General features: G+C 44.7%; 1 protein-coding gene across 1 annotated transcript; it reads right to left on the bottom strand.

Annotated features, from left to right (window-relative positions):
* On the bottom strand, window positions 1-27,872 carry LOC133379012 (zinc finger protein 420-like). The gene is made up of 7 exons (XM_061613624.1): window positions 27,598-27,872; window positions 25,806-25,998; window positions 23,765-24,051; window positions 18,938-20,339; window positions 7,534-7,612; window positions 6,135-6,195; window positions 1-2,898 (listed from the first exon to the last, which is right to left on the bottom strand). The coding sequence occupies exons 3-7, from the start codon at window positions 23,823-23,825 to the stop codon at window positions 1,073-1,075; spliced, it is 3,429 nt and encodes a 1,142-aa protein (XP_061469608.1). The 5' UTR covers window positions 23,826-24,051; window positions 25,806-25,998; window positions 27,598-27,872; the 3' UTR covers window positions 1-1,072.

The raw sequence follows: 27,872 nt of genomic DNA, 5'->3' as shown, positions 1-27,872 counted from the left end.
TAAATCTTGGCTGTCTTAACTAAGAACTGCTCTGCAAAATCCCACCTGAAGTCCATGGGAGGGCTCCCATCCTATCTCCAAGAGCACCCGATGGATGCCCACAGGGGTTCAGAAGTGGCGCACTAATGTCCAGCTCTGTCCCAGTTCTCTTCCCCCAGCATGTACTTATACAGCAGTGATTCTCAAACGGTGCGCCCAGGCACACTGGTGCACCCTAAGAGGTGGCTAAGTGTGCCTCAAATATTATGAAAGTATATTTTAAAAATGAGAAGAAATCCATTTGTATAGGGTAATAGTTTTCTATAGTTTATTTTTATTCATAGTTTAAAATATATTGATATATTTCTAATGTTGTACACGAAGTGCGCCAGCAAATTTTTATATATCTTACAGTGCGCCGTGAACCAATAAAGTTTGAGAACCACTGTTATACAGAATGTGAAAATATTAGTCCTTCTTTTGTCTGTATTCAAAGCTTGCCAACCATTTTCAACAGGTGCCACTGAGTTACGGTGTTTCTCCAACAGTGGTTGGGAACCTCTAGATCCCCCCACCCCCCAAAAAACACAAACGGGTCAGCATCTCCTCAGAGTGAACATGCTCCAACCGTGAATGGACTCCAGGCTCTTTGTAGTTCCAGAAGTCCATTTCTGCGCCTTTCTTAGCTTCATGAAATCTTCCGAGAAGTGACAAGAATGACAGACAGGATTCTAAATGTTGCTAAGCTAAACACATATACATTTCAGGGCTGCTAGCTATATTTTGTAAGCTTGCTTCTTTGCTTGCTAAAGGCCAGTCACCTTACTACAGCTGGGTGAATATGCTTCCATAATGGCCTTCGAGGGCTGAAATATGTTTCTTCAGTGAGCCACCCAAAGAAGAAAGAGGTCAGAGTTTTGCTGCTGGCTGGAAGAGGAATGCTCTTTTATCCATTCTGAATTCTTTAAAGTTCAGCAAGATATATGAATACTTATAACCTAGTGTGATATTTTTATAGTGGCTCCCCATATGGATTCTTTGATGCGATATGACGTATGTTTTCCATCGAAAGCTCTTCCCACACTCCAAGCATTTATAGTTTCTCTCCTGTGTGGATTTTCTGATGAGAAATAAGACTTGAGCTATAACTGAAGCTCTTTCCACATTCAAAGCATACATACTTTTCCCCTCTGTGAATTTTTTGATGCATAGTAAGGCTTGTACTCTGACTGAAGCCCTTTCCACACTCAAAGCACTTATACGGCTTCTCCCCTGTGTGGATTCTGTGATGACAAGTAAGGTATGTCTTATTACTGAAGCTCTTCCCACACGTCGTGCATTTATATGGCTTCTCTCCTGTGTGGATCCGCTGATGCACTGTAAGGTGTGAACTCTGACTGAAGCTCTTTCCACACTCCCAGCATTTATATGGTTTCTTGCCAGTGTGAGTCCTCTGATGGGAAGAAAGATGTGACCTCTGACTGAAGCTCTTTCCACATTCCAAGCATTTATATGGTTTCTCCCCTGTGTGAGTTCTCTTATGTGAAGTAAGGGACGCGCGGTGGGCGAACATCCTTCCACATTCCAAACATTTATATGGTTTCTCCCCTGTGTGAGTTCTCTTATGTGAAGTAAGGGACAAGCTATGGGCAAATGTCCTTCCACATTGCAAACATTGATATGGTTTCTCTCCTGTGTGGATTCTGCTATGTGAACTAAGTTCTATGCTATGCTTGAAACTCTTTCCACACTCAAAGCAGGTATATGGTTTCACCCCTGTGTGATTTTTTTGATGTGAAGTAAGGCTAGAGCTATGGATAAAGCTCTTTCCACATTCCACACATCTATATGGTTTCTCTCCTGTGTGGATTCTCTGATGTGAAATAAGAAGCCTGTTCTGAGTGAATTCTTTTCCACACTCCGTGCAACTATACAGTCTCCCTGCCATGTGAATTCTACAATGTTTAGTGAGGGCTGTCCTCTTACTAAAGCTCTTTCCACATTCCAAGCATTTAAATATTTTTTCTCCTGTGTGGACTCGCTGATGCAAATTAAGGTGCGAACTCTGACTGAAGCTCTTCCCACACTCCATGCATTTATATGGTTTCTCCCCTGTGTGAGTCCTCTGATGGGAAGCAAAATGTGAAATCTGACTAAAACTCTTCCCACACTCCAAACATTTATATGGTTTCTCCCCTGTGTGGGTTCTCTGATGTACAGCAAGCTGTGCGCGAAGACGGAATCTCTTTCCGCACTCCATGCATATAAATGGTTTCTCTCCTGTGTGGATTCTGCTATGTGAACTAAGTTTTGAGCTATGCTTGAAACTCTTTCCACAATCAAAGCAGGTATATGGTTTCACCCCTGTGTGAAGTCTTTGATGTGAAGTAAGGCTAGAGCTATGGATAAAGCTCTTTCCACATTCCAAGCATTTAAATATTTTTTCTCCTGTGTGGACTCGCTGATGTAAACTAAGGTGTGAACTCTGACTGAAGTTCTTCCCACACTCCACGCATTTATGTGGTTTCTCTTCTGTGTGAATTCTCTGATGTGAAGCAAAATGTGAAATCTGACTGAAACTTTTTCCGCAGGGAATGCGGAAAAGAATCACGTGGGGAGAATCCCCGGTGTGGATTCTACAGTGTGAGTGAAGGTGAGATTTACTCTCAAATATTTTGCCACATGAAGGACACTCAAGCTTCTCCTTCCTCTTGTGATGGTTTTTCTGGACTGGGATTTGACAGGAGTTATCGGCCTGGGTAAGAGTGGCTTTATTCCTCCCATTCTCCGCTTGGCTTTCCTCCTGACTTCTTGTTAACTCTTGATCTCCAAAGGTTTCTTCCTTCACTTCAGGCGTGGCTATTTCTGATGAGAGCCAACATGGCTCCCGAGAATGATGAGTGTCCTCTCCATCACCTGCTAGAATTAAGAGAGAATCCCAACAAAGGATGTAATCCCAGTTACAATCCCAGTGAGACTTGCTGTAAATGCTGATCGGTGCTGAGAGAAAGCCTTGCTTGCCAAGGAACAACCAGGAATGCACTTGAAGGCTCCCAATTGATCCTTTGCAGCCACAGCTTTACCTGTCCCACACCTGATGTCACATGTGGCATGGATTGAGGCAAACAGCCTCACAGCCCGTTAGGAACCTTGCCGGGCCTAATTTTGCCTGCAGGCTGGAAGCATCAGCTGCTGCAAAACCTAAGAGTCCGTGTCTCCTTGCAGAGGAGGGAGCCTATTCAGGGTACCACTGCAAGAAGGTGCTGGGGTTCCCTTTCAGACCCTGTAAGCTGACGCTGTTGTTATTGCCCTTTACGTTGATTTTATTCTTACTAGCATGCCTATGCTATCCATGCGTCGAGAGGCTGATTCGCAGGCAATGTGAGCCTCACACTTCTGGATCAATGGGGCAGAAGGCAGCATTCAGTGAATCAATCTGTCACCTCTTTCCAAGCTTAACGTTAACGGGGGACGCTTTCCTTCCCAAGGAAGGCTTTTGGTGATAACCGGGACAGTCATGAGCTAGTGGCTCTTTGGCAAGCCAAGCCTGAGAGCAGGGCAAGTAAGCTGCGTTAATAACTCTGGGGGGCAGAAATGGGCCAGAGCTGAAGGCCATCTCAAGCTTGGGGTGTGCGTGGATTTCTACTGCTCCTTCCTAATGTCTTGCATTGCTGTTTAGTTCTCTTTTTCCAGCATCTTCAGTAGGACATTGCATGGGAAGAGTTGTTCATCTTTGCAAACTCTCCCTGGTGGCCATACATCTTTCTCTCTGTTGGACATTCTGTCACTACTTTCTTTATAGGCTTGCAACGCTTGGGGTCCTCCTTGGTTTGTCCCTTTCATCTCATACCTAAGCCCGTCCTATGCCCCGGGTGCGTCTCCAAGTTCCATCCCTTTCCCCACCATGATAGCTGCTCAAACCCAGATCAGTCTCTGCAGACCTCTGTTCTGGACTAATGTCCACTAAGATAATGCCTTCTCTTCTGGGCCCACTTCCCACCTTAATTTTCCGGGGGCTTCTTCCCTCTCCTATCCTACCCTTATGGTGGTAAAACCATCAGTCTTCCCCAATATATATATATATATATTGCAGGGGGGAGTATTATTATTTATTAGACTTGTTAGTTGCTTGTCACATAGAGGTCTCCAAATGACCTACAATGTCTTTAAAAACATAAAGACATTACAATATTAAAACATTCACACACCACACTTGCCATTCATAAGAACATACAAAACAACCACTAATGCCTTGGGAAGGAAAGTAACAGTCACAGCCATGCCCCTCCCCCTTTGTTGCTGTACTCTTAAGAGTGAAACCCTTGTTCATGCCTTCTCTCACAACAATAGATATCCCTAGGAGCCAATAAGCATGAAAGGGGAGTGTTAGCTACTGAGAAGAATCTTCTCAGTGGCCGACTCACCTCCCTTCACTCTGATTGGCTCCAATCAGCAGGAAAGGACAAGGAAGCATGTTAGAAGACTCTTCTCAATGGCTAACACACTCCCCTTTCATGCTGATTGGCTCATAGAATGCTGGAGACATACGGACCCTGCTCCCCAAAAGAGTAAGGGGTCCAAGCCTCTCTGAGACCCTGAACAACTACACCACTAGACTAGACAGATTAAGGCTTGCATGAATTTAGCCTATGAATCATTCAAGGTACCTGTGCCAAAACATACACCAACCCATTCAGCCAGGTCAAGAGCAACATGGGACAGCCTCTTCTGAAAATAACACACCTACATGCGTTTTGTAGGGCTGCGATGGGGGCCACACCAGCTATGTTTCTTAAGCGCTACAAAATATGCTCGGATTGGGGCAACACAGTCTGCACACATAACAACAATCGTGGCACGACCGGATTGGCTACCACTTCATTGCTGGGCCCAGTTCAGACTGCAGGTTTTGACCTACAAAGCTTTATGTGGCTCAGGACCCCAATATCTCCCCAGATATCTTCTCCCCAGGTGAACCTACTCAGACCCCATGTATGTCATCTGAGACCCTTCTCTGTGTGCCCCTTCTGAGGGAGGTGGAGTGACACACACAAAAACAGCCTTCTTCGTGGTGGCTCCGTTTGTAGAATGTTCTCCCCAGGGAGGTATGCCTGGTAGCATCACTACACTAAGGTGGATGCAGATGAGCTCAGTTTTTCCTTTTCATTTGGCTCAAGCTAACAAAGCAGGTGGACCCATCCAAGTCCAACATGGCCCAGTAAGTTTGACGCAGCAGGAGGCATCAGTGAGAAATCTTCCTTAAACTCTCATACTCTGATTCCAGCACCATGTTGCTGAACACTCTGCGCTCTGGTCTTCCTCCCATTCTGTCCCCTTTCAGGTGGGGGACACTATTACTATTATTATTGTTGTTGTTGTTGTTGTTATTATTTTATTATTATTATTATATTAATTAGATTTATTTCCCACCCTTTCTCCCAGGTTAGAGGTAGGTAGAGAGTGGATGTCATTCAGTGAAACAGTTGAATGGAGGGGGGTAGCTCAGAATGACGAAAAAGAGTAAGTAAAAAGTCACGGTCTTATTCCATTTGTGTACATTAAAATTGTATTTAAAAAAGCCCAACGCGTTTCGGCTAATTTTATATAGCCTTCATCAGGGGATGCTTATTTTAAATTCTTCATTCAAAGTAATGATGATTCAGATTCTATTCAAAAGGTTGTTGGTTATCAGCAGCACGTTCATCAGGCCGAATCTAATTTACACAAATGGAATAAAACTGTGACTTTTTACTTATGCTTTTTCGTCATTCTGGGCTACCCCCCTCTATTCAACCACCCTTTCTCCCAGCAGGAGCCCAGCGCGGCAAACAAAAGCACTAAAAACACTTTAACACTTGCCACCCTCCCTGTTCCAGCAAAGGGGGAAATCCCAGGAGGCAGATTAATTCTGAGGTGACTCTGGGCCTTTGACCTGTTCAGCCTAGTGGAGGGTGGGACTGATTCAGCATCCACACCCTGTACAAACGTTTGCGAAGAAAGAAACCTAGTGCGAGGGAGATGCTGTGTGCTCTCCAAACGGGCATGAATTCGCAGCCCATTGGGCCAAGCCAGTCCTGGGTGAGAACACAAGGAGCCCACCAGCCCTCTAATGAAGCCCCCAAAATTCCTATGCAGCAAAGGGTCCCACCACATACCTGAGCAGCTGCTTGCAGATCCTTCTCCTTTCTTGAGATCTTTGACAAATGGATCCTCCATCTAGGAGAGAAGATCAGATCAGGTTTGGAGCAAGCAAGCCTAGTATCTTCTGACTGATCCAGGCTTTCCTCAGCAACCCCTTCCTATATCTCCCCCCCAAGTGGGCAAGAGGAGGTAAGATGAAGCTCCTCTAACTCCTGCACACAGGGAAGGTCCATGGCTCAGTCAGTAGAACATCTGCTTTGCATGCAGAAGGTCCCAGGTTCAAACCCAGAGATGTGAAGGCCTGGAAAAAACCAACGGGAAAAATCATAATAAACAGTGCCTAGAACCTTTTAAAAAAAGTCTATTCATTTGTCCATCATTTTCTCTTCAGAAATATGTACATTTTGAAAACATTGCAATATCCCAGATACGTTCATCTGGAGCAACAATAATCCCCTTCCTCCCCCCCCCCCACGCTGTTAACTTTTACAATGCTTATTTTTGCACTTCGAAATACTCCCAAATCGTTCTCTAATACTATATTTTTAAAATGATTTAATACTATTATTTTGGGATCATTCAATACTTGCAAGATGGATTTGACCCTTCTGCATCTAGCACTTTTTAATATCAACAGCTGCAAGAAAACTGCCTGCTATTCCCTACGCATGGCACTTTTAAGGAACTGTCCATGGATTATATTATATTGTATATTAATATCAGACTGTGCTAGAAAGGTTTATCGTACCTGAATCAGACTCTGGCCTTATGCATTTTAGCAACTGATAAATAATATCACCTGATATTGCGTGTTAAGGATTGATAAAGGATTTTTAAAAGTTAGGAAGTTTGTCTAAGTGGAATGAACTGGAACAGCCGTAGTATGTTTTGAAATGAATTGGAAGTAGATGACCGTGATGCTTTCATCAGTGATATCCAGTTCTTGTATAGCTGTTCTTGGGCTGTGAACTGTGTTGGAGACACACTTTTGGAAATGCAGCACACGAATAAAAGAAAATTTTGTCATTTATGTAATTTGTTTTTAACATTTGTTTTATTAGTATTTTTTAATTACTTTTTAAATACTGCATTGTGAGAAGAACCAAAGTTACCCTATATCTCTGAGACCATGCGATTGATAGACATAGGCTCGAGGCGAGCTAGACAAGTACACAGTGAAATCTGCCCAGAGACTTCAGGAGAAGCAGAACACCACATCCTGTTCTTTCAGACTATCCTATACTGCATCCTGTTATTCAGTAACCACAAAGTTTGTTCTAGCCTGTTTTAGCCTGCTTTGTTCTACCTAGCCTGTCTATGTGGTTAGTAGGGTGCAAAGAACACATGCAAAGTGCAACATGTATTGTGTCTCCTATGCAAAGTTTCCTGTTATCAGAAAAGTATAAAAGCCACCTTTATCCTTTGTTCGAGGCCCCCAGTTCTCCTTTTTCTGGAGTGGTGTCTTTGCTCTGAGCAAATAAAACGACTGTGACTTTACTCCTTGTCGAATGGCTATCATTTACAACAGCATATTGGAAACTGCTTAGAGGTCTTTTGTTCTAGTAAGTAAATAAAACATATATAGAAAAAATAAAAATAAATCATAAATAAATAAGACAATAATAACACACTGAGGAAGCCTCTGCCTTGTTTAAATAATAAGAGAAATCATTTAAATCCCGCCATGCCCTTAATCCCCCCCCAAAAGCCTTTGAGAAGGGGTAGTGAGCCCTCAGTGGAGAAATGCTGTGTATATGTCTGTCTGCATAGGGGTGTTCACACATTACATTTAGTGAGTATACAATCCTTGCATCTGTGCGCACAATAGCAGAGCGGTTGAAATCATGAGGTGCACACTCTTTCAAACAAACACTTGTACCTGCGTAGAGACAGCTTGCACCTGAGTTCAGTGTAATGTGTGAACACGCCTCTTGTGTTTTGTGCTTTGGAAATGATTTCTGTGACCTATCTTGATGTCAGAGGGTAACTGTCAGAGTACGCCTCGTGCTCTTAACTATGATGCAGGCCTGTTTAGTGGTACCTGCTGGGGCACAGGCTTTCAAAGTGGGGAGGAGGGCAGAGAGGTTTATAGGGGGGCCTGGATCACGTAAATGCATTCTGATTAGCCTGATAAACTACAGGCTCTGATTGGCTGGACATTCTTATCAGCGAAGAACGGGCCGTTATCTGGCAGAGCTAGGTTAAGAAATCTGCCCTGCACAAAGGTCTTACCAGTAGTATGTTGCTCAAAACGGGTTTTTAAAACCTGTCCAAGCAGCCAGAAGTACAACCGGAGGAGCTTTGGGGCAGGTCAGGTGCAGATTGTCCTCAGTAGCTGGGGTGAGTTGTGATAGTGAAGGAATCTGGCTGAGGGAATTTGTCTGCCACTTAGAGGGTCTCTGAGTCCTCAAGCACCTTTAAGACCCTGGAATAAACAGATATATAAATATCAGAATCCCCTAACGTACAGAGTATCTGCTTCACTGAGCTCTGCAGGCGCCTGATCACTTCGCTGAAGAAGGGTTTGTTTTTCTTTTTCTGTTTGGAAAACAGCCCTTTCAGCGCCCCCCTCCTCTGCCTTACCTTCCCACCCAGCCACCTAATTAAGACTGATTAAGATTCACGTATATTCTCTACTCTTCATTACTCTTGGGTCCTCTTAATTAGCATTACTTACTCTTGCCTCCTTAATTGCTATTCACCACACTTAATCAGGCCCCATTAGGCAGTGGCACAATACACTCACTCACTCACTCACTCGCGTGCGTGTGTGTGTGTGTACAGAGGAGAGGCTGGCTGTGCCAGGAGAAACAGACCCCCAGCACCTCCGCAGATGGGCCAATCCTGCAAGAGAAGCTGAGATCCACCCCAAGGGGGCTTCCATCTTCCCCTCAAGTCCAGCTGAGGAGGGGGCATTTATTCACCCATTTCCTCCATCCTCTGCCTTGAAAACTTCTAGAAGCCCATTCAGAGCCTGGTCAGTTTCAGATTCCTCTCTCCATCTCTTCTCCATTTTCCTTGCCTGTCAGGAGGGAAACTGACCCGCCCTCTTCCAGTGGAGGAAATCCAAAAGGGGCTCTCCCTCCAGCTCTGGGGCAGAAAAGCGGAACAGCAAACCCCTCCCCTCCCATGCGTCCCCCAACAAGGCTGTTTCCTCTGCATCAAGAGCCCCCCCTTTCCCTCTGCCTGAACTGCGTTCCATCCTTTGGGAAACTGGGGTGACCTACAAAAGCATGGGGGGGGGCAGCTTCAGTGGAAACAGTTTTGCCTACACTTTGCAGCTGGACTGCATGGCTCAGCCCCCCCCTCCCCACACCCCCTTTCTATGGATTCCCAAAAGAAAATCCTCCACCTCTTCCCCCAACCCCCAAATCATGTTGCACCTCTTTGTTCTCTCTTCCTTCCTCCTGGTGGCCTATTTCGCCTCCGGGATAATGAATGGAGACCCCCCCCCTTTCCCCCATTCATTATTCTCTCCCCCACTTCCTGCCTCTCTAGGAACCAGAACTCTGTTCCTTAACCCACTGGAGGACCGAGTCTTCGTCCCTCCCTCACCACTCTTGTCCTCCTCCTCTACCTCCCTGCTGTTGAGTTGCGGCTGCAGGTGCTCCAAGGGATTGGGGGGGCACTTTGCAGCAGGGGGTCCCTCCCCCCCCCCCGCACAGCCTAAAGGGCCTTTGCTCACAGCTTCAGAAACTCCATTGAAGTTTCTCGGCGCTCTGAATTCACCTTGTTTCGAAGCAAATGGGGACTAAGTATGTATGTATGTGCATAAAGCCTAATGCATTTTTTTTGTATTTTAATAGTATTTTATGCATTTTAATCTACTGTCATGTTTTGTGTTTTTATTGTGTATTTTATTATGTCTGTATGCGTGTTTTTTATTGTAGCCGCCCTGAGTGCCCTATTGTAGGGTGGAAGGACGGGATAGAGATCTTTTAAATAAAATAAATAAATAAATAAATAGGTTCCTCCTCTCTGTCATGTCATTTGTTTTGTCAGCACGGGCGGTTGCTTTTAAATTCTTTGGCTTCAGTGAAAAGCGTTTGCATTAACATTTGTTTTAAAAAGTTTTTTATTACTACTATTAAAGAACAAAATGATCGTATGGCGTAGTGGCCCTGTATGATTGTTGTTGCTGTTATGTGCCTTCAAGTCGATTACGACTTATGGCGACCCTATGAATCAGCTACCTCCAAGAGCATCTGTAATGAGCCACCCTTTTCAAACCTTGTAAGTTCAGGTCTGTGGCTTCTTTTATGGAATCGATCCATCTCTTGTTTGGCCTTCCTCTTTTTCTACTCCCTTCTGTTTTTCCCAGCATTATTTTCTTTTCTAGTGAATCAGGTCTTCTCATTATGTGTCCAAAGTATGATAACCTCAGCTTCATCATTTTAGCTTCTAACGATAGTTCTGATTTAATTAGTTATAGCACCCAATTATTTGTCCATGGTATGTGCAAAGTTCTCCTCCAAGACCACATTTCAAATGCCCCTATATGATATACCCCATATGACCATTCCCCCCCCCACTCCCTGGGGGACCACAGGACAAGTCCTTAAATTTAATTTCCGCATTCTGACCTTCGTATACTGATAGCAAAAAATAATTCAGCAGCACAAGCAAATACTGATAACCCATGTACCCTGGAGGAGTTAAATGGATTGCATGCACCAGGAACACCCACAGGGAAGGGGGGAGTGGGGCTCTTCCCCCCTTTTCCCTCCCCTCAACAAAAACACCAAATCGCCCCGCCCCCTTTGCACCTCTTTGTCCTGTGCACGCTCCAGCCTCCTTCTCTCTGGGCCTCATTCTTTCTTTGCCAGGAATATGAATGAAGACAGTCCCCCCCACTTCCCCTTCCGCTGCCCCCCCAACTGCAAGCCACAATTTTCCTCCCTCCCGTCTGTCTGTTGAGGGGGGGGGGAATGCAACCTCCCCTGTTTCCCTCCTTCCTCCACCATATGTATACATGGATTACCCCCCCCACACACACACACCCCTTTGTATGGATTCCCAAAAGAAAACCCTCCACCTCTTCCCCCAACCCGCAAATCTTGTTGCACCTCTTAGTTCTCTCTTCCTTCCTCCTCGTGGCCTATTTCGCCTCCGGGATAATGAATGGAGACCCCTCCCCCTTTCCCCCATTCATTATTCTCTCCCCCCAATGTTTTCAGCTCTCTGACGTCACCCTGTTTCAATGCAAATGAGGACTAAATTCCTCCCTGTGATGGCATTTTTTTGTTGGTCAGGCTGAATTCACCACGGGTGACTACTTTAAAGTTATTTGCGTAAAATCTCAGCCTCGGTGGGTCCTTGTGTAAGAACATAAGAACATAAGAATGCAGCGGCCAGATTGCTGACGCGGACCAGAAGGTCCGCTCATATAACACCTGTTCTGGCCCGTCTGCACTGGCTTCCTATTTGTTTCCGGGCTAGATTCAAAGTGCTGGTTTTGACCTATATAGCCCTACACGGCATGGGACCGCAGTACCTGGTGGAACGCCTCTCCCAATATGAACCTACCCGTACACTGCACTCAACATCTAAGGCCCTCCTCCGGGTGCCATCCCATCGAGAAGCTCGGAGGGTGATGACTAGGTAGTGCCTTTTCCTTGGTGGCCCCCGAAGTGTGGAACAGCCTCCCCGATGAGGTGCGCCTGGCGCCGACGCTACTATCCTTTCGGCACCAGGTGAAAACCTTTTTATACTCCCAGGGATTTTAAAGTGTGTTTTAACAGCATTTTCACCATTATTTTGTATTTTGGACGTTCTTTGGTTCTTTTATTGTTTGTTTGTTTTGTTTCTTGATTTATTGTATTTACTGTATTCTTACACTGTGCTTGTTTTTATCTTTTTGTACACCGCCCAGAGAGCCTTCGGGCTTAGGGCGGTATATAAATTAAATTAAATAAATAAATAAATAAAATAAATAAGAAGAGCCTGCTGGATCAGGCCAGTGGCCCATCTAGTCCAGCATCCTGTTCTCACAGTGGCCAACCAGGTGTCTGGGGGAAGCCCGCAAGCAGGACCCGAGTGCAAGAACACTCTACCCTCCTGAGGTTTCCGGCAACTGGTTTTCAGAAGCATGCTGCCTCTGACTAGGGTGGCAGAGCACAGCCATCACGGCTAGTAGCCATTGATAGCCCTGTCCTCCATGAATTTGTCTAATCTTTTAAAGCCATCCAAACTGGGAGCAAATTCCATAGTTTAACTATGCGCTGAGTAAAGAAGTACTTCCTTTTGTCTGTCCTGAATCTTCCAACATTCAGCTTCTTGGAATGTCCACGAGTTCTAGTATTATGAGAGAGGGAGAAGAACTTTTCTCTATCCACTTTCTCAATGCCATGCATCATTTTATACACTTCTATCATGTCTCCTCTGACCCGCCTTTTCTCTAAACTACAAAGCCCCAAATGCTGCAACCTTTCCTCATAAGGGAGTCGCTCCATCCCCTTGATCATTCTGGTTGCCCTCTTCTGAACCTTTTCCAACTCTATAATATCCTTTTTGAGATGAGGTGACCAGAACTGTACACAGTATTCCAAATGCGGCTGCACCATAGATTTATAAAACGGCATGATGATATCGACTGTTTTATTTTCAATACCTTTCCTAATTATCGCTAGCATGGAATTTGCCTTTTTCACAGCTGCCGCACACTGGGTCGACATTTTCATCGTGCTGTCCACTACAACCCCGAGGTCTCTCTCCTGGTCGGTCACCGCCAGTTCAGACCCCATGAGCGTATATGTGAAATTCAGATTTTTTGCTCCAATATGCATAATTTTACACTTGTTTATATTGAATTGCATTTGTCATTTTTCTGCCCATTCACTCAGTTTGGAGAGGTCTTTTTGGAGCTCTTCACAATCCCTTTTTGTTTTAACAACCCTGAACAATTTAGTATCTTCAGCAAACTTGGCCACTTCACTGCTCACTCCTAACTCCAGGTCATTAATGAACAAGTTGAAAAGTACAGGTCCCAAAACCGATCCCTGAGGGACTCCACTTTCTACAGCCCTCCATTGGGAGAACTGTCTGTTTATTCCTACTCTCTGCTTTCTGCTTCTTAACCAATGCCTTATCCACAAGAGGACCTCTCCTCTTATTCCATGACTGCTAAGCTTCCTCAGAAGTCTTTGGTGAGGTACCTTGTCAAAAGCTTTTTGAAAGTCTAAGTACACTATGTCCACTGGATCACCTCTATCTATATGCTTGTTGACACTCTCAAAGCATTCTATTAGGTTACTGAGACAGGACTTTCCCTTGCAGAAGCCATGCTGGCTCTGCTTCAGCAAAGCTTGTTCTTCTATGCGCTTAGTTAATCTAGCTTTAATAATACTTTCTACCAGTTTTCCAGGGACAGAAGTTAAGCTAACTGGCCTGTAATTTCCAGGATCCCCTCTGGATCTCTTTTTGAATATTGGCGTTATATTTGCCACTTTCCAGTCCTCAGGCACGGAGGAGGACCTGAGGGATAAGTTACGTATTTTAGTTAGCAGATCAGCAATTTCACATTTGAGTTCTTTGAGAACTCTTGGGTGGATGCCATCCGGGCCCGGTGATTTGTCAGTTTTTATATTGTCCATTAAGCCTAGAACTTCCTCTCTCGTTACCACTATTTGTCTCGGTTCCTCAGAATCCCTTCCTGCAAATGTTAGTTCAGGTTCAGGGATCTGCCCTATATCTTCCACTGTGAAGACAGATGCAAAAAATTCATTTAGCTTCTCTGCAATCTCCTTATCGTTCTTTAGTACACCTTTGACTCCCTTATCATCCAAGGGTCCAATTGTCTCCCTAGATGGTCTCCTGCTTTGAATGTATTGATAGAATTTTTTGTTGTTGGTTTTTATGTTCTTAGCAATGTGCTCCTCAAATTCTCTTTTAGCATCCCTTATTGTCTTCTTGCATTTCTTTTGCCAGAGTTTGTGTTCTTTTTTATTTTCTTCATTCGGACAAGACTTCCATTTTCTGAAGGAAGACTTTTTGCCTCTAAGAGCTTCCTTGACTTTGCTCGTTAACCATGCTGGCATCTTCTTGGCCCTGGCGGTACCTTTTCTGATCTGCGGTATGCACTCCAGTTGTGCTTTTAATATAGTGTTTTTAAACAACTTCCAAGCATTTTCGAGTGATGTGACCCTCTGGGCTTTGTTTTTCAACTTTCTTTTTACCAATCCCCTCATTTTTGTGAAGTTTCCTCTTTTGAAATCAAATGTGACTGTTTTGGATTTTCTTGGTAATTGGGCATTTACATATATGTTTAATTTAATAGCACTATGGTCACTGCTCCCAATCGGTTTGACAACACTTACATCTCTCACCAGGTCCCGGTCCCCACTGAGGATTAAGTCCAGGGTTGCCATCCTGTGTAAACGTTTGCTTCAACATTTTTAAAAAAAATATTATTAAAGAACAAAATTAAAAAAACTGGGCATTTCATCTCCTATGATACAAAGTGTAATTGAAACATGAATTGTAGTATGATGTCATGCCCCCATATGACCATTTCCCCCTCTCCACCCACTGGCAGACCACAGAACTGGGCAATACTGCAATCCAAACATAACTCAACCATATATATGTTTTGCTGCTGCTGACAATTGTCCATGCAAGTCATGCTCCGAAGCATACATGATAAATCCTCTTGTTTTTTCCAGCCCTCGGATAAGGAGATGTTCCAAATATTTCTCAGTCGTGTACATGGTAAGCAGTATTCAGAGGTGGTTTTCCCATTTCCTTCCTCTGAGACTGAGACGCAGTGACTGGCACAAGGTCACCCAGTGAGCTTCAGGGTTGTGTGGGGATTCGAACCCTGGTCTCCCAGGTCATAGTCCAACACTCTAACTACTATGCCACACTGGCTATCCTACACCACACGTGGTTTATTATTGTTTTGCATTCCCCAGTCTGACGTATAATTAGTGTCCCAGGTCTGGCACTCCCATTGCAGTGAGATTGAGGGGGAAACAGTTCCCATACTGACAAAAATGAGTGGCCAGGCAACTCTCCTTGTGCAGGTCTCTGCTTTAGAGATGGAGGCAATATTGGTTTGGGAGAACGTTTTTTCCAGTTAGAACTACATAAAAAACCCCTCCCCCACAAGTCCTAACTAATGCATGCAAATGCAAGCTTAGGCAAGTGCAATGCATCTGGGACTCAATTCCTCTTTGTGCCATCTTGGAGCTCTGCAATTGGGGGTGGGGTGGGTGGAACTCCTGGCCTGATCCCACCTACGTTTGTTTAATTAAAAGCATTTCTAGGCTGCTTAATGGTTAAAATCTCTAAGCGGTGTCCAAACATAAAAACAGCACCCCAAAAACAGAAATGAGGCAGTAACAAGGTCCAATCTTACGGGGCAGAGAAAACCTGGAAAAAAGATCCGTCCTTACAAGACGTCCGAAGCAGAAGCACCATCACAGCAGGAAGAATCCAAACAGCTTCCTCTGTGGCAGGGGAAAAAATGCTCAGTTTTTTGGCCCCTGAAGAGACCTCAGAGGGACTCCCTTTAGCCTCCAGCCAGCTGCTTGGTGCTGAAAGCGTGTCTCCAAAGGAGGTTGGTCAGTGTCAGTCTTTGAACTTTGTCAGGTATCTATCACCTGAAGTCATGACATCAGGTGATTGACGGATAGGTGGCTCTGCCAGCCCGTGAAAGATGCCGGGTGTGTGTGTGGAGAGTTAGGAATTTGCCACCTGTGCATGCACACCCACATTTAAGAAAGTTGGAGGTGCGTTTATTACCTGTTGCGTGTTTAGCCCCTTGAGAAACTTTTGATTGAACGGAGGAGTATTAATCTTCACAATAAGCAAAGCAATGGTCCAAATCTGGCCTTGTAATGCTGCTGAGTTCAGCTAGCTCCTTTTTCTGAGCAGAGTCTTTCTGTGCAGACTGAGCTGCATGTCCTTCTGCCCGGAGGGACCAGCCCTTTGCCTCAAAGCCTTTCCAGTCCCATGACCCCCTCCCCATATACACTGGAACACAATCGCTGATTGTATGTTTCTTTCTTTCTGTTTATTGTAGCGGCTTTTTTTTGGTCTTTCTGTATATAAACATTTAAAATCTAATTTAAAAAACCACAACTGTTAAAAAGCACATTTCCTTCACTTTGGGATGAACACCAAATCCAGTTTGCAAAACAGAAACATCTGTTGATTTGATTCTGCCCTGACCCTAAGACAGGGGTGTCCCACTTCCGTCTGCGCTTTCATATTTGGTCCTTGAAGGATGTCATGACAAGTTTGTAGGTCTCGAAGCTTGTTAAAATTAGCAAATTGAAAACATCTGTGGAATTTGATTTCCCCCCTCCTTCGAGATCATCCAGTTCGACCACGGATGCCCACATTTTTGCTCATTGTATGAAGACACACTTCAGCTGGTAAACACACTCCGGTGATGTTAATCTTAACTAGCTGCCCTTACTTCTGCCTGCAACTAATAATAGGTTGGAATCCAAGTCAAGATGTCGGGCCTCCTCCTCCAGAAGTTGAGAAACAATATACAGTGTTATATATGTATATATCCCACCATTCCACTGAAAGGGAACTACACCAACAGACATGTAACATAAGGCAGACACTTCACTGTAATATCCTACCCACGTTTTATCCTGAAGATGTGTATGGTTCAAAGGGCACCCTTTAAAGGGAAGGAGGTATTCTAAGAGTTTACCTATGGATCCCTCTTCTGAGCAAAGAAAGCACTCATGTTTAGAAGCCATTGAACATCTTAATGTTTCAAAAGCTCAGATTAGACTTGTTGAATTTGCAAAGCAGAGAACTGCATTATTCCAGTGATCCCCTTTGTAATGCATAAAGAAATTCTCCTCTCGCTTAATCCATCTGTTACTTCCAAGGAGAAAGCAAAATAAATGCATTATTGCTAACCACATTAAAAAACGATGCAATTATTACCAAGCACAAGCAGTAAATCCTGGCCCTCTTAACTAAGACCTGCTCAGCAAAATCCCACCTGAAGTCCATGGGAGGGCTGTGACGCCCTTCCCTGGCTCTCCCTGTCAGGTTCCTACCTGCTCGTGGCTACTGCCTGTCACTAGGCACCACCAGGGACTCCACCAGTCCGGACTGTCCTTTTTTATGGTTTCTCTCTCCGCTCTAGCACAGATCTCAATAGATCCCCCTGCTAGGCAGCACCACCAGTCACGTCCTATAACCAGTATCCCCAGAGACTCTGCCTGAGTCTCTCTCAATCAGGTTACCTCTGTGACTGCGTGCTTAAGCTGTCCCAATCCCTTTGATCTATACAGAATGCATATAATTCTGGTTTGATCTGGATACTTGTGGTGTTATATTCTCCCCTTCACCGCTGCCACCATTTGTTACTATTTCCCTTCAGCCTTGGTCATTACCTTACCCTCCCTTCTGGTCTGTGAAACCCCAGCCAACGATCAGGCCTTCGGTAAACCAAATATAGTTTTTATTAAATAACAGAGATAACAAGATTACTTTATAAAGGCACATAAGCATATGGTTTCATCTATTACTATGATGCTTGACTTATCATAAACCAGAATTCCCACTCTCTCTTTCTCCACACTCTCCTGACAAACACCACCAAACACCTCTCAAACAACTCTCCAAAACCCACCAAAATAACCCACTCACGTCCACCCAGACTCAACTGCCATCCTTCCATTTATACTCTCAGCCATTCAAACACTCAGCCAATCATACAGCATTCTACTGCTCATTTACTCCCCCCTCCTCTTTCACTCCACTTACCACATATCTTCTATGCAAACAGCACTTACCATATATACATTAATATAGGAACATCACAAGGGCACCCATCCTAACTCCAAGAGCACCCGATGGATGTCCACAGGGGTTCAGAAGTGGCACACGAATGTCCAGCTCTGTCCCAGTTCTCTTCCCCCAGCATGTACTTATACAGCAGTGATTCTCAAACGGTGCGCCCAGGCACACTGGTGCACCCTAAGAGGTGGCTAAGTGTGCCTCAAATATTATGAAAGTATATTTTAAAAATGAGAAGAAATCCATTTGTATAGGGTAAGTAATAGTTTTCTATAGTTTATTTTTATTCATAGTTTAAAATATATTGATATATTTCTAATGTTGTACACGAAGTGCGCCAGCAAATTTTTATATATCTTACAGTGCGCCGTGAACCAATAAAGTTTGAGAACCACTGTTACACAGAATGTGAAAATATTAGTCCTTCTTTTGTCTGTATTCAAAGCTTGCCAACCATTTTCAACAGGTGCCACTGAGTTACGGTGTTTCTCCAACAGTGGTTGGGAACCTCTAGATCCCCCCACCCCCCAAAAAACACAAACGGGTCAGCATCTCCTCAGAGTGAACATGCTCCAACCGTGAATGGACTCCAGGCTCTTTGTAGTTCCAGAAGTCCATTTCTGCGCCTTTCTTAGCTTCATGAAATCTTTGAGAAGTGACAAGAATGACAGACAGGATTCTAAATGTTGCTAAGCTAAACACATATACATTTCAGGGCTGCTAGCTATATTTTGTAAGCTTGCTTCTTTGCTTGCTAAAGGCCAGTCACCTTACTACAGCTGGGTGAATATGCTTCCATAATGGCCTTCGAGGGCTGAAATATGTTTCTTCAGTGAGCCACCCAAAGAAGAAAGAGGTCAGAGTTTTGCTGCTGGCTGGAAGAGGAATGCTCTTTTATCCATTCTGAATTCTTTAAAGTTCAGCAAGATATATGAATACTTATAACCTAGTGTGATATTTTTATAGTGGCTCCCCATATGGATTCTTTGATGCGATATGAAGTATGTTTTCCATCGAAAGCTCTTCCCACACTCCAAGCATTTATAGTTTCTCTCCTGTGTGGATTTTCTGATGAGAAATAAGACTTGAGCTATAACTGAAGCTCTTTCCACATTCAAAGCATACATACTTTTCCCCTCTGTGAATTTTTTGATGCATAGTAAGGCTTGTACTCTGACTGAAGCTCTTTCCACACTCAAAGCACTTATACGGCTTCTCCCCTGTGTGGATTCTGTGATGACAAGTAAGGTATGTCTTATTACTGAAGCTCTTCTCACACGTCGTGCATTTATATGGCTTCTCTCCTGTGTGGATCCGCTGATGCACAGTAAGGTGTGAACTCTGACTGAAGCTCTTTCCACACTCCCAGCATTTATATGGTTTCTTGCCAGTGTGAGTCCTCTGATGGGAAGAAAGATGTGACCTCTGACTGAAGCTCTTTCCACATTCCAAGCATTTATATGGTTTCTCCCCTGTGTGAGTTCTCTTATGTGAAGTAAGGGACGCGCGGTGGGCGAACATCCTTCCACATTCCAAACATTTATATGGTTTCTCCCCTGTGTGAGTTCTCTTATGTGAAGTAAGGGACAAGCTATGGGCAAATGTCCTTCCACATTGCAAACATTGATATGGTTTCTCTCCTGTGTGGATTCTGCTATGTGAAATAAGTTGTGAGCTATGCTTGAAACTCTTTCCACACTCAAAGCAGGTATATGGTTTCACCCCTGTGTGATTTTTTTGATGTGAAGTAAGGCTAGAGCTACAGATAAAGCTCTTTCCACATTCCACACATCTATATGGTTTTTCTCCTGTGTGAATTCTCTGATGTGAAATAAGATTACAGTTCCGAGTGAATTCTTTTCCACACTCCATGCAATTATATGGTCTCCCTGCCATGTGAATTCTACAATGTTTAGTGAGGGCTGTCCTCTTACTAAAGCTCTTTCCACATTCCAAGCATTTAAATATTTTTTCTCCTGTGTGGACTCGCTGATGTAAACTATGGTGTGAACTCTGACTGAAGTTCTTCCCACACTCCACACATTTATGTGGTTTCTCTTCTGTGTGAATTCTCTGATGTGAAGCAAAATGTGAAATCTGACTGAAACTCTTTCCGTAGGGAATGCGGAAAAGAATCACGCGGGGAGAATCCCCGGTGTGGATTCTACAGTGTGAGTGAAGGTGAGATTTACTCTCGAATATTTTGCCACATGAAGGACACTCAAGCTTCTCCTTCCTCTTGTGATGGTTTTTCTGGACTGGGATTTGACAGGAGTTATCGGCCTGGGTAAGAGTGGCTTTATTCCTCCCATTCTCCGCTTGGCTTTCCTCCTGACTTCTTGTTAACCTTTGATCTCCGAAGGTTTCTTCCTTCACTTCACCCTCGGCTATTTCTGATGAGACCCGACATGGCTCCAGAGAATGATGAGTGTCCTCTCCATCACCTGCTAGAATTAAGAGAGAATCCCAACAAAGGATGTAATCCCAGTTACAAATCCAGTGAGATTTGCTGTGAGTGCTGATAGGTGCTGACAGAAAGCCTTGCTTGTCAAGGAACAACCAGGAATGCACTTGAAGGCTCCCAATTGATCCTTTGCAGCCACAGCTTTACCTGTCCCACACCTGATGTCACATGTGGCATGGATTGAAGAAAACACCCTGACAGCCCGTTAGGAACCTTGCCGGGCCTAATTTTGCCTGCAGGCTGGAAGCATCAGCTGCTGCAAAACCTAAGAGTCCGTGTCTCCTTGCAGAGGAGGGAGCCTCTTCAGGGTACCACTGCAAGAAGGTGCTGGGGTTCCCTTTCAGACCCTGTAAGCTGACACTGTTGTTATTGCCCTTTACGTTGATTTTATTCTTACTGCCAGGGCCGTGGAGTCGGAGTTGTGAGCAATTTTGGGTGGAGTCGGTAGAAATGTACCGACTCTGACTTCAAAATAAAACTAATGTTTTAATATTAATATTAATGGAGTCGGACAGTAGAGAAACAGAGGAGTCGAAGGTCTGATGTACCGACTCCACAGCCCTGCTTACTACCATGCTTACAGTGTCCATGCTTTGAGAGGCTGATTCGCAGGCAATGGGGCAGAATGCAGCATTCAATGAATCAGTTTGGCTTCCACACCCCTTTCCAAGCTTAACGTTAGCGAGGGACGCTTTCCTTCCCAAGGAAGGCTTTTGGTGATAACCGGGACAGTCATGAGCTAGTGGCTCTTTGGCAAGCCAAGTGAGAGCAGGGCAAGTAAGCTGCGTTAATAACTCTGGGGGGCAGAAATGGGCCAGAGCTGAAGGCCATCTCACGTGCTAAGCTTGGTATGTGGGCATGGATTTCTACTGCTCCTTCCTAATGTCTTGCATTCCTGTTTAGTTCTCTTCTTCCAGCAACTTCAGTTGAACATGGCACTGGAAGAGTTGTTCATCTTTGCAAACTCTCCCTGGTGGCCATACATCTTTCTCTCTGTTGGACATTCTGTTGCTACTTTCTTTATAGGCTTGCAACGCTTGGGGTCCCTCCTTGGTTTGTCCCTTTCATCTCATACCTAAGCCCGTCCTATGCCCCGGGTGCATCTCCAAGTTCCATCCCTTTCCCCACCATGATAGCTGCTCAAACCCAGATCAGTCTCTGCAGACCTCTGTTCTGGACTAATGTCCACTAAGATAATGCCTTCTCTTCTGAGCCCACTTCCCACCTTAATTTTCCGGGGGCTTCTTCCCTCTCCTATCCTACCCTTATGGTGGTAAAACCATCAGCCTTCCCCAATATATATATATATATTGCAGGGGGGAGTATTATTATTTATTAGACTTGTTAGTTGCTTGTCACATAGAGGTCTCCAAATGACCTACAATGTCTTTAAAAACATAAAGACATTGCAATATTAAAACATTCACACACCACACTTGCCATTCATGAGAACATACAAAACAACCACTAATGCCTTGGGAAGGAAAGTAACAAGTCCACTGCTGTCTAGACCAGTAGTGTAGTGGCAAATTCAGAAGTGCAGGGTCCCTTCATGACAGTCACAGCCATGCCCCTCCCCCTTTGTTGCTGTACTCTTAAGATTGAAACCCTTGTTCATGCCTTCTCTCACAACAATAGATGTCCCTAGGAGCCAATAAGCATGAAAGGGGAGTGTTAGCTACTGAGAAGAATCTTCTCAGTGGCCGACTCACCTCCCTTCACTCTGATTGGCTCCAATCAGAAGGAAAGGACAAGGAAGCATGTTAGAAGACTCTTCTCAATGGCTAACACACTCCCCTTTCATGCTGATTGGCTCATAGGATGCTGGAGACATAGGGACCCTGCTTCCCAAAAGAGTAAGGGGTCCAAGCCTCTCTGAGACCCTGAACAACTACACCACTGGACTAGACAGATTAAGGCTTGTATGAATATAGCCTACGAATCACTCAAGGTACCTGTGCCAAAACATACACCAGCCCACTCAGCCAGGTCAGGTGCAACATGGGACAGCCTCTTCTGAAAATAACACACCTACATGCGTTTTGTAGGGCTGCGATGGGGGCCACATCAGCTATGTTTCTTAAGCGCTACAAAATATGCTGGATTGGGGCAACACAGTCTGCACACATAACACCAATCGTGGCACGACCGGATTGGCTACCACTTCATTGCTGGGCCCAGTTCAGACTGCAGGTTTTGACCTACAAAGCTTTATGCGGCTCAGGACCCCAATATCTCCCCAGATATCTTCTCCCCAGGTGAACCTACTCAGACCCCGTGTAAGTCATCTGAGACCCTTTTCTGTGTGCCCCTTCTGAGGGAGGTGGAGTGACACACACAAAAACGGCCTTCTTCGTGGTGGCTCCGTTTGTAGAATGTTCTCCCCAGGGAGGTATGCCTGGTAGCATCACTACACTAAGGTGGATGCAGATGAGCTCAGTTTTTCCTTTTCATTTGGCTCAAGCTAACAGAGCAGCTGGACCCATCCAAGTCCAACATGGCCCAGTAAGTTTGACGCAGCAGGTGGCATCAGCGAGAAATCTTCCTTAAACTCTCATACTCTGATTCCAGCACCATGTTGCTGAACACTCTGCGCTCTGGTCTGCCTCCCATTCTGTCCCCTTTCAGGTGGGGGACACTATTATCATTATTATTATTATTATTAATTAGATTTATATCCCACCCTTTCTCCCAGGTTAGAGGTAGGTAGAGAGTGGATGTCATTCAGTGAAACAGTTGAATGGAGGGGGGTAGCTCAGAATGACGAAAAAGAGTAAGTAAAAAGTCACGGTCTTATTCCATTTGTGTACATTAAAATTGTATTTAAAAAAGCCCAACGCGTTTCGGTTAATTTTATATAGCCTTCATCAGGGGATGCTTATTTTAAATTCTTCATTCAAAGTAATGATGATTCAGATTCTATTCAAAAGGTTGTTGGTTATCAGCAGCACGTTCATCAGGCCGAATCTAATTTACACAAATGGAATAAAACTGTGACTTTTTACTTATGCTTTTTCGTCATTCTGGGCTACCCCCCTCTATTCAACCACCCTTTCTCCCAGCAGGAGCCCAGCGCGGCAAACAAAAGCACTAAAAACACTTTAACACTTGCCACCCTCCCTGTTCCAGCAAAGGGGGAAATCCCAGGAGGCAGATTAATTCTGAGGTGACTCTGGGCCTTTGACCTGTTCAGCCTAGTGGAGGGTGGGACTGATTCAGCATCCACACCCTGTATAAACATTTGCGAAGAAAGAAACCTAGTGCGAGGGAGATGCTGTGTGCTCTCCAAACGGGCACGAATTCGCAGCCCGTTGGGCCAAGCCAGTCCTGGGTGAGAACGCAAGGAGCCCACCAGCCCTCTAAGGAAGCCCCCAAAATTCCTACGCAGCAAAGGGTCCCACCACATACCTGAGCAGCTGCTTGCAGATCCTTCTCCTTTCTTGAGACCTTTGAGAAATGGATCCTCCATCTAGGAGAGAAGATCAGATCAGGTTTGGAGCAAGCAAGCCTAGTATCTTCTGACTGATCCAGGCTTTCCTCAGCAACCCCTTCCTATATCTCCCCCCCAAGTGGGCAAGAGGACGTAAAATGAAGCTCCTCTAACTCCTGCACACGGGGAAGGTCCATGGCTCAGTCAGTAGAACATCTGCTTTGCATGCAGAAGGTCCCAGGTTCAAACCCAGAGATGTGAAGGCCTGGAAAAAACCAACGGGAAAAATCATAATAAACAGTGCCTAGAACCTTTTAAAAAAAGTCTATTCATTTGTCCATCATTTTCTCTTCAGAAATATGTACATTTTGAAAACATTGCAATATCCCAGATACGTTCATCTGGAGCAACAATAATCCCCTTCCTCCCCCCCCCCCACGCTGTTAACTTTTACAATGCTTATTTTTGCACTTCGAAATACTCCCAAATCGTTCTCTAATACTATATTTTTAAAATGATTTAATACTATTATTTTGGGATCATTCAATACTTGCAAGATGGATTTGACCCTTCTGCATCTAGCACTTTTTAATATCAACAGCTGCAAGAAAACTGCCTGCTATTCCCTACGCATGGCACTTTTAAGGAACTGTCCGTGGATTATATTATATTGTATATTAATATCAGACTGTGCTAGAAAGGTTTATCGTACCTGAATCAGACTCTGGCCTTATGCATTTTAGCAACTGATAAATAATATCACCTGATATGTGAACTGTGTTGGAGACACACTTTTGGAAATGCAGCACACGAATAAAAGAAAATTTTGTCATTTATGTAATTTGTTTTTAACATTTGTTTTATTAGTATTTTTAATTACTTTTTAAATACTGCATTGTGAGAAGAACCAAAGTTACCCTATATCTCTGAGACCATGCGATTGATAGACATAAGCTCGAGGCGTGCTAGACAAGTACACAGTGAAATCTGCCCAGAGACTTCAGGAGAAGCAGAACACCACATCCTGTTCTTTCAGACTATTCTATACTGCATCCTGTTATTCAGTAACCACAAAGTTTGTTCTAGCCTGTTTTAGCCTGCTTTGTTCTACCTAGCCTGTCTATGTGGCTGGTAGGGTGCAAAGAACATATGCAAAGTGCAACATGTATTGTGTCTCCTATGCAAAGTTTCCTGTTATCAGAAAAGTATAAAAGCCACCTTTATCCTTTGTTCGAGGCCCCCAGTTCTCCTTTTTCTGGAGTGGTGTCTTTGCTCTGAGCAAATAAAACAACTGTGACTTTACCCCTTGTCGAATGGCTATCATTTACAACAGCATATTGGAAACTGCTTAGAGGTCTTTTGTTCTAGTAAGTAAATAAAACATATATAGAAAAAATAAAAATAAATCATAAATAAATAAGACAATAATAACACACTGAGGAAGCCTCTGCCTTGTTTAAATAATAAGAGAAATCATTTAAATCCCGCCATGCCCTTAACCCCCCCCCAAAAGCCTTTGAGAAGGGGTAGTGAGCCCTCAGTGGAGAAATGCTGTGTATATGTCTGTCTGCTTAGGGGTGTTCACACATTACATTTAGTGAGTATACAATCCTTGCATCTGTGCACACAATAGCAGAGCGGTTGAAATCATGAGGTGCACACTCTTTCACACAAACACTTGTACCTGCGTAGAGACAGCTTGCAATTGAGTTCAGTGTAATGTGTAAACACGCCTCTTGTGTTTTGTGCTTTGGAAATGGTTTCTGTGACCTCTCTTGATGTCAGAGGGTAACTGTCAATGTACGCCTCGTGCTCTTAACTATGCTGCAGGCCTGTTTAGTGGTACCTGCTGGGGCACAGGCTTTCAAAGTGGGGAGGAGGGCAGAGAGGTTTATGGGGGGCGTGGATCACGTAAATGCATTCTGATTAACCTGAATGGCTGGACATTCTCATCAGCGAAGAACGGGCCGTTATCTGGCAGAGTTAGGTTAAGAAATCTGTCCTGCACAAAGGTCTTACCAGTAGTATGTTGCTCAAAACGGGTTTTTAAAACCTGTCCAAGCAGCCAGAAGTACAACCGGAGGAGCTTTGGGGCAGGTCAGGTGCAGATTGTCCTCAGTAGCTGGGGTGGGTTGTGATAGTGAATGAATCTGGCTGAGGGAATTTGTCTGCCACTTAGAGGGTCTCTGAGTCCTCAAGCACCTTTAAGACCCTGGAATAAACAGATATATAAATATCAAAATCCCCTAACGTACAGAGTATCTGCTTCACTGAGCTCTGCAGGCGCCTGATCACTTCGCTGAAGAAGGGTTTGTTTTTCTTTTTCTGTTTGGAAAACAGCCCTTTCAGCGCCCCCCTCCTCTGCCTTACCTTCCCACCCAGCCACCTAATTAAGACTGATTAAGACTCACGTATATTCTCTACTCTTCATTACTCTTGGGTCCTCTTAATTAGCATTACTTACTCTTGCCTCCTTAATTGCTATTCACCACACTTAATCAGGCCCCATTAGGCAGTGGCACAATACACTCACTCACTCACTCGCGTGCGTGTGTGTGTGTGTACAGAGGAGAGGCTGGCTGCGCCAGGAGAAACAGACCCCCAGCACCTCCGCAGATGGGCCAATCCTGCAAGAGAAGCTGAGATCCACCCCAAGGGGGCTTCCATCTTCCCCTCAAGTCCAGCTGAGGAGGGGGCATTTATTCACCCATTTCCTCCATCCTCTGCCTTGAAAGCTTCTAGAAGCCCATTCAGAGCCTGGTCAGTTTCAGATTCCTCTCTCCATCTCTTCTCCATTTTCCTTGCCTGTCAGGAGGGAAACTGATGAGACCCAGTTTAAGAAATCCAACAGGGGCTCTCCCTCCACCTCTGGGGCAGAAAAACAGCACAGCAAGCCCCTCTCCTCCAATGTGCCCCCCAACAACGCTGCATCAAGTGGTCCCCCCCTTTCCCCCTGCCTGAGCTGCTTTTCATCCCTGGGGAGACTGGGCTGACCTGCAAAAGGCATTGGGGGGAGCAGCTTTAATGGCAACAGTTTTGGCCACACTTTGCAGCTGGACTGCATGGATCCACCCCCCCCATTTCTATGGATTCCCAGAGGGGAGGGGGGCTTTCCCATCATTTCCCCCTCAACCTCCTTCCCTCTAACAAAAGAAAATCCTCCTTCTCTCCCCCCCATCACCCCCATATGTTGCACCTGTTAAGCTACAGTTCACTTGTCATACCTAAATCTGTCCAGGCATCATGGGAAATAGAACCAAAGTGGCCTTTAGTTGACTTTTGATATAAAATGTCGGTTTATTTCCTGATGACCTGACACCTACATTCCAGTGGCTCGCATAATAAAAGCCGGTTTAAGCTGGAAACTTCCCCTATTACATCTATGCATATAACCTTGCTTACTGTTACAAATGTGCCTTTGCATAGAAATGTTAAATGCTGTTCCGTTGCCCCACAAACCTTGACTTGTACAAGCCTTTGATATGTAAGCAAAATAATAACATGTCTGTCTCCAGTTTAGGGGGCGCCCGGTTGCAGCTGGGCCTCCCCTCAATAGTTGCCTTTGTCTGTTACTGCTAAGTGCTTATCTCAAGGACATGCGAAGTATGCAGACATAGAGTCTGAAAGATAGTCTCAATGTTTCTACTTTGTCCTTCCCCCTTTACCCCTTTACCTCCTTTACATATGCCTTGTGGCTATAATATCTAGCAAGTGTTTCTTTTGCATTTTATGACGTGAGCCCGATATTGTAAACTTCGGGGTGAGCCTATATAAACCCTATGACACCAATAAACGAGGTTCCCATGCTGACCTGCTTCGGCTTGTAAGTATTGGGTCCCCTTTGCAAAGGAATTGTCTTGTGTTACTTGGTCTCTGATAGTGGGTTCATTTGCACTCAACTCCGCACTCTTCCCGGGTGTAATAAGCGAGTTGGGGTTGACAGGGCGACTTGCGTGTTGGGTTTGGACCTAACACACCTTTTTCTCCTTTGCCTCCTGCAGCCTCCTCCACGTGGCTAATTTCTCTTCCTGGAATATGAATAGAGCACTAACACTTCCCCTTCAATACTCTCTCTCCCCCACCCAA

The sequence above is a fragment of the Rhineura floridana genome, chromosome 3 (genome assembly GCF_030035675.1).
Source record: "Rhineura floridana isolate rRhiFlo1 chromosome 3, rRhiFlo1.hap2, whole genome shotgun sequence".
Lineage (NCBI taxonomy): Eukaryota > Metazoa > Chordata > Lepidosauria > Squamata > Rhineuridae > Rhineura > Rhineura floridana.
Note: the sequence above shows the minus strand (reverse complement) of the source record. Positions and strands in the feature narration are given on the sequence as shown.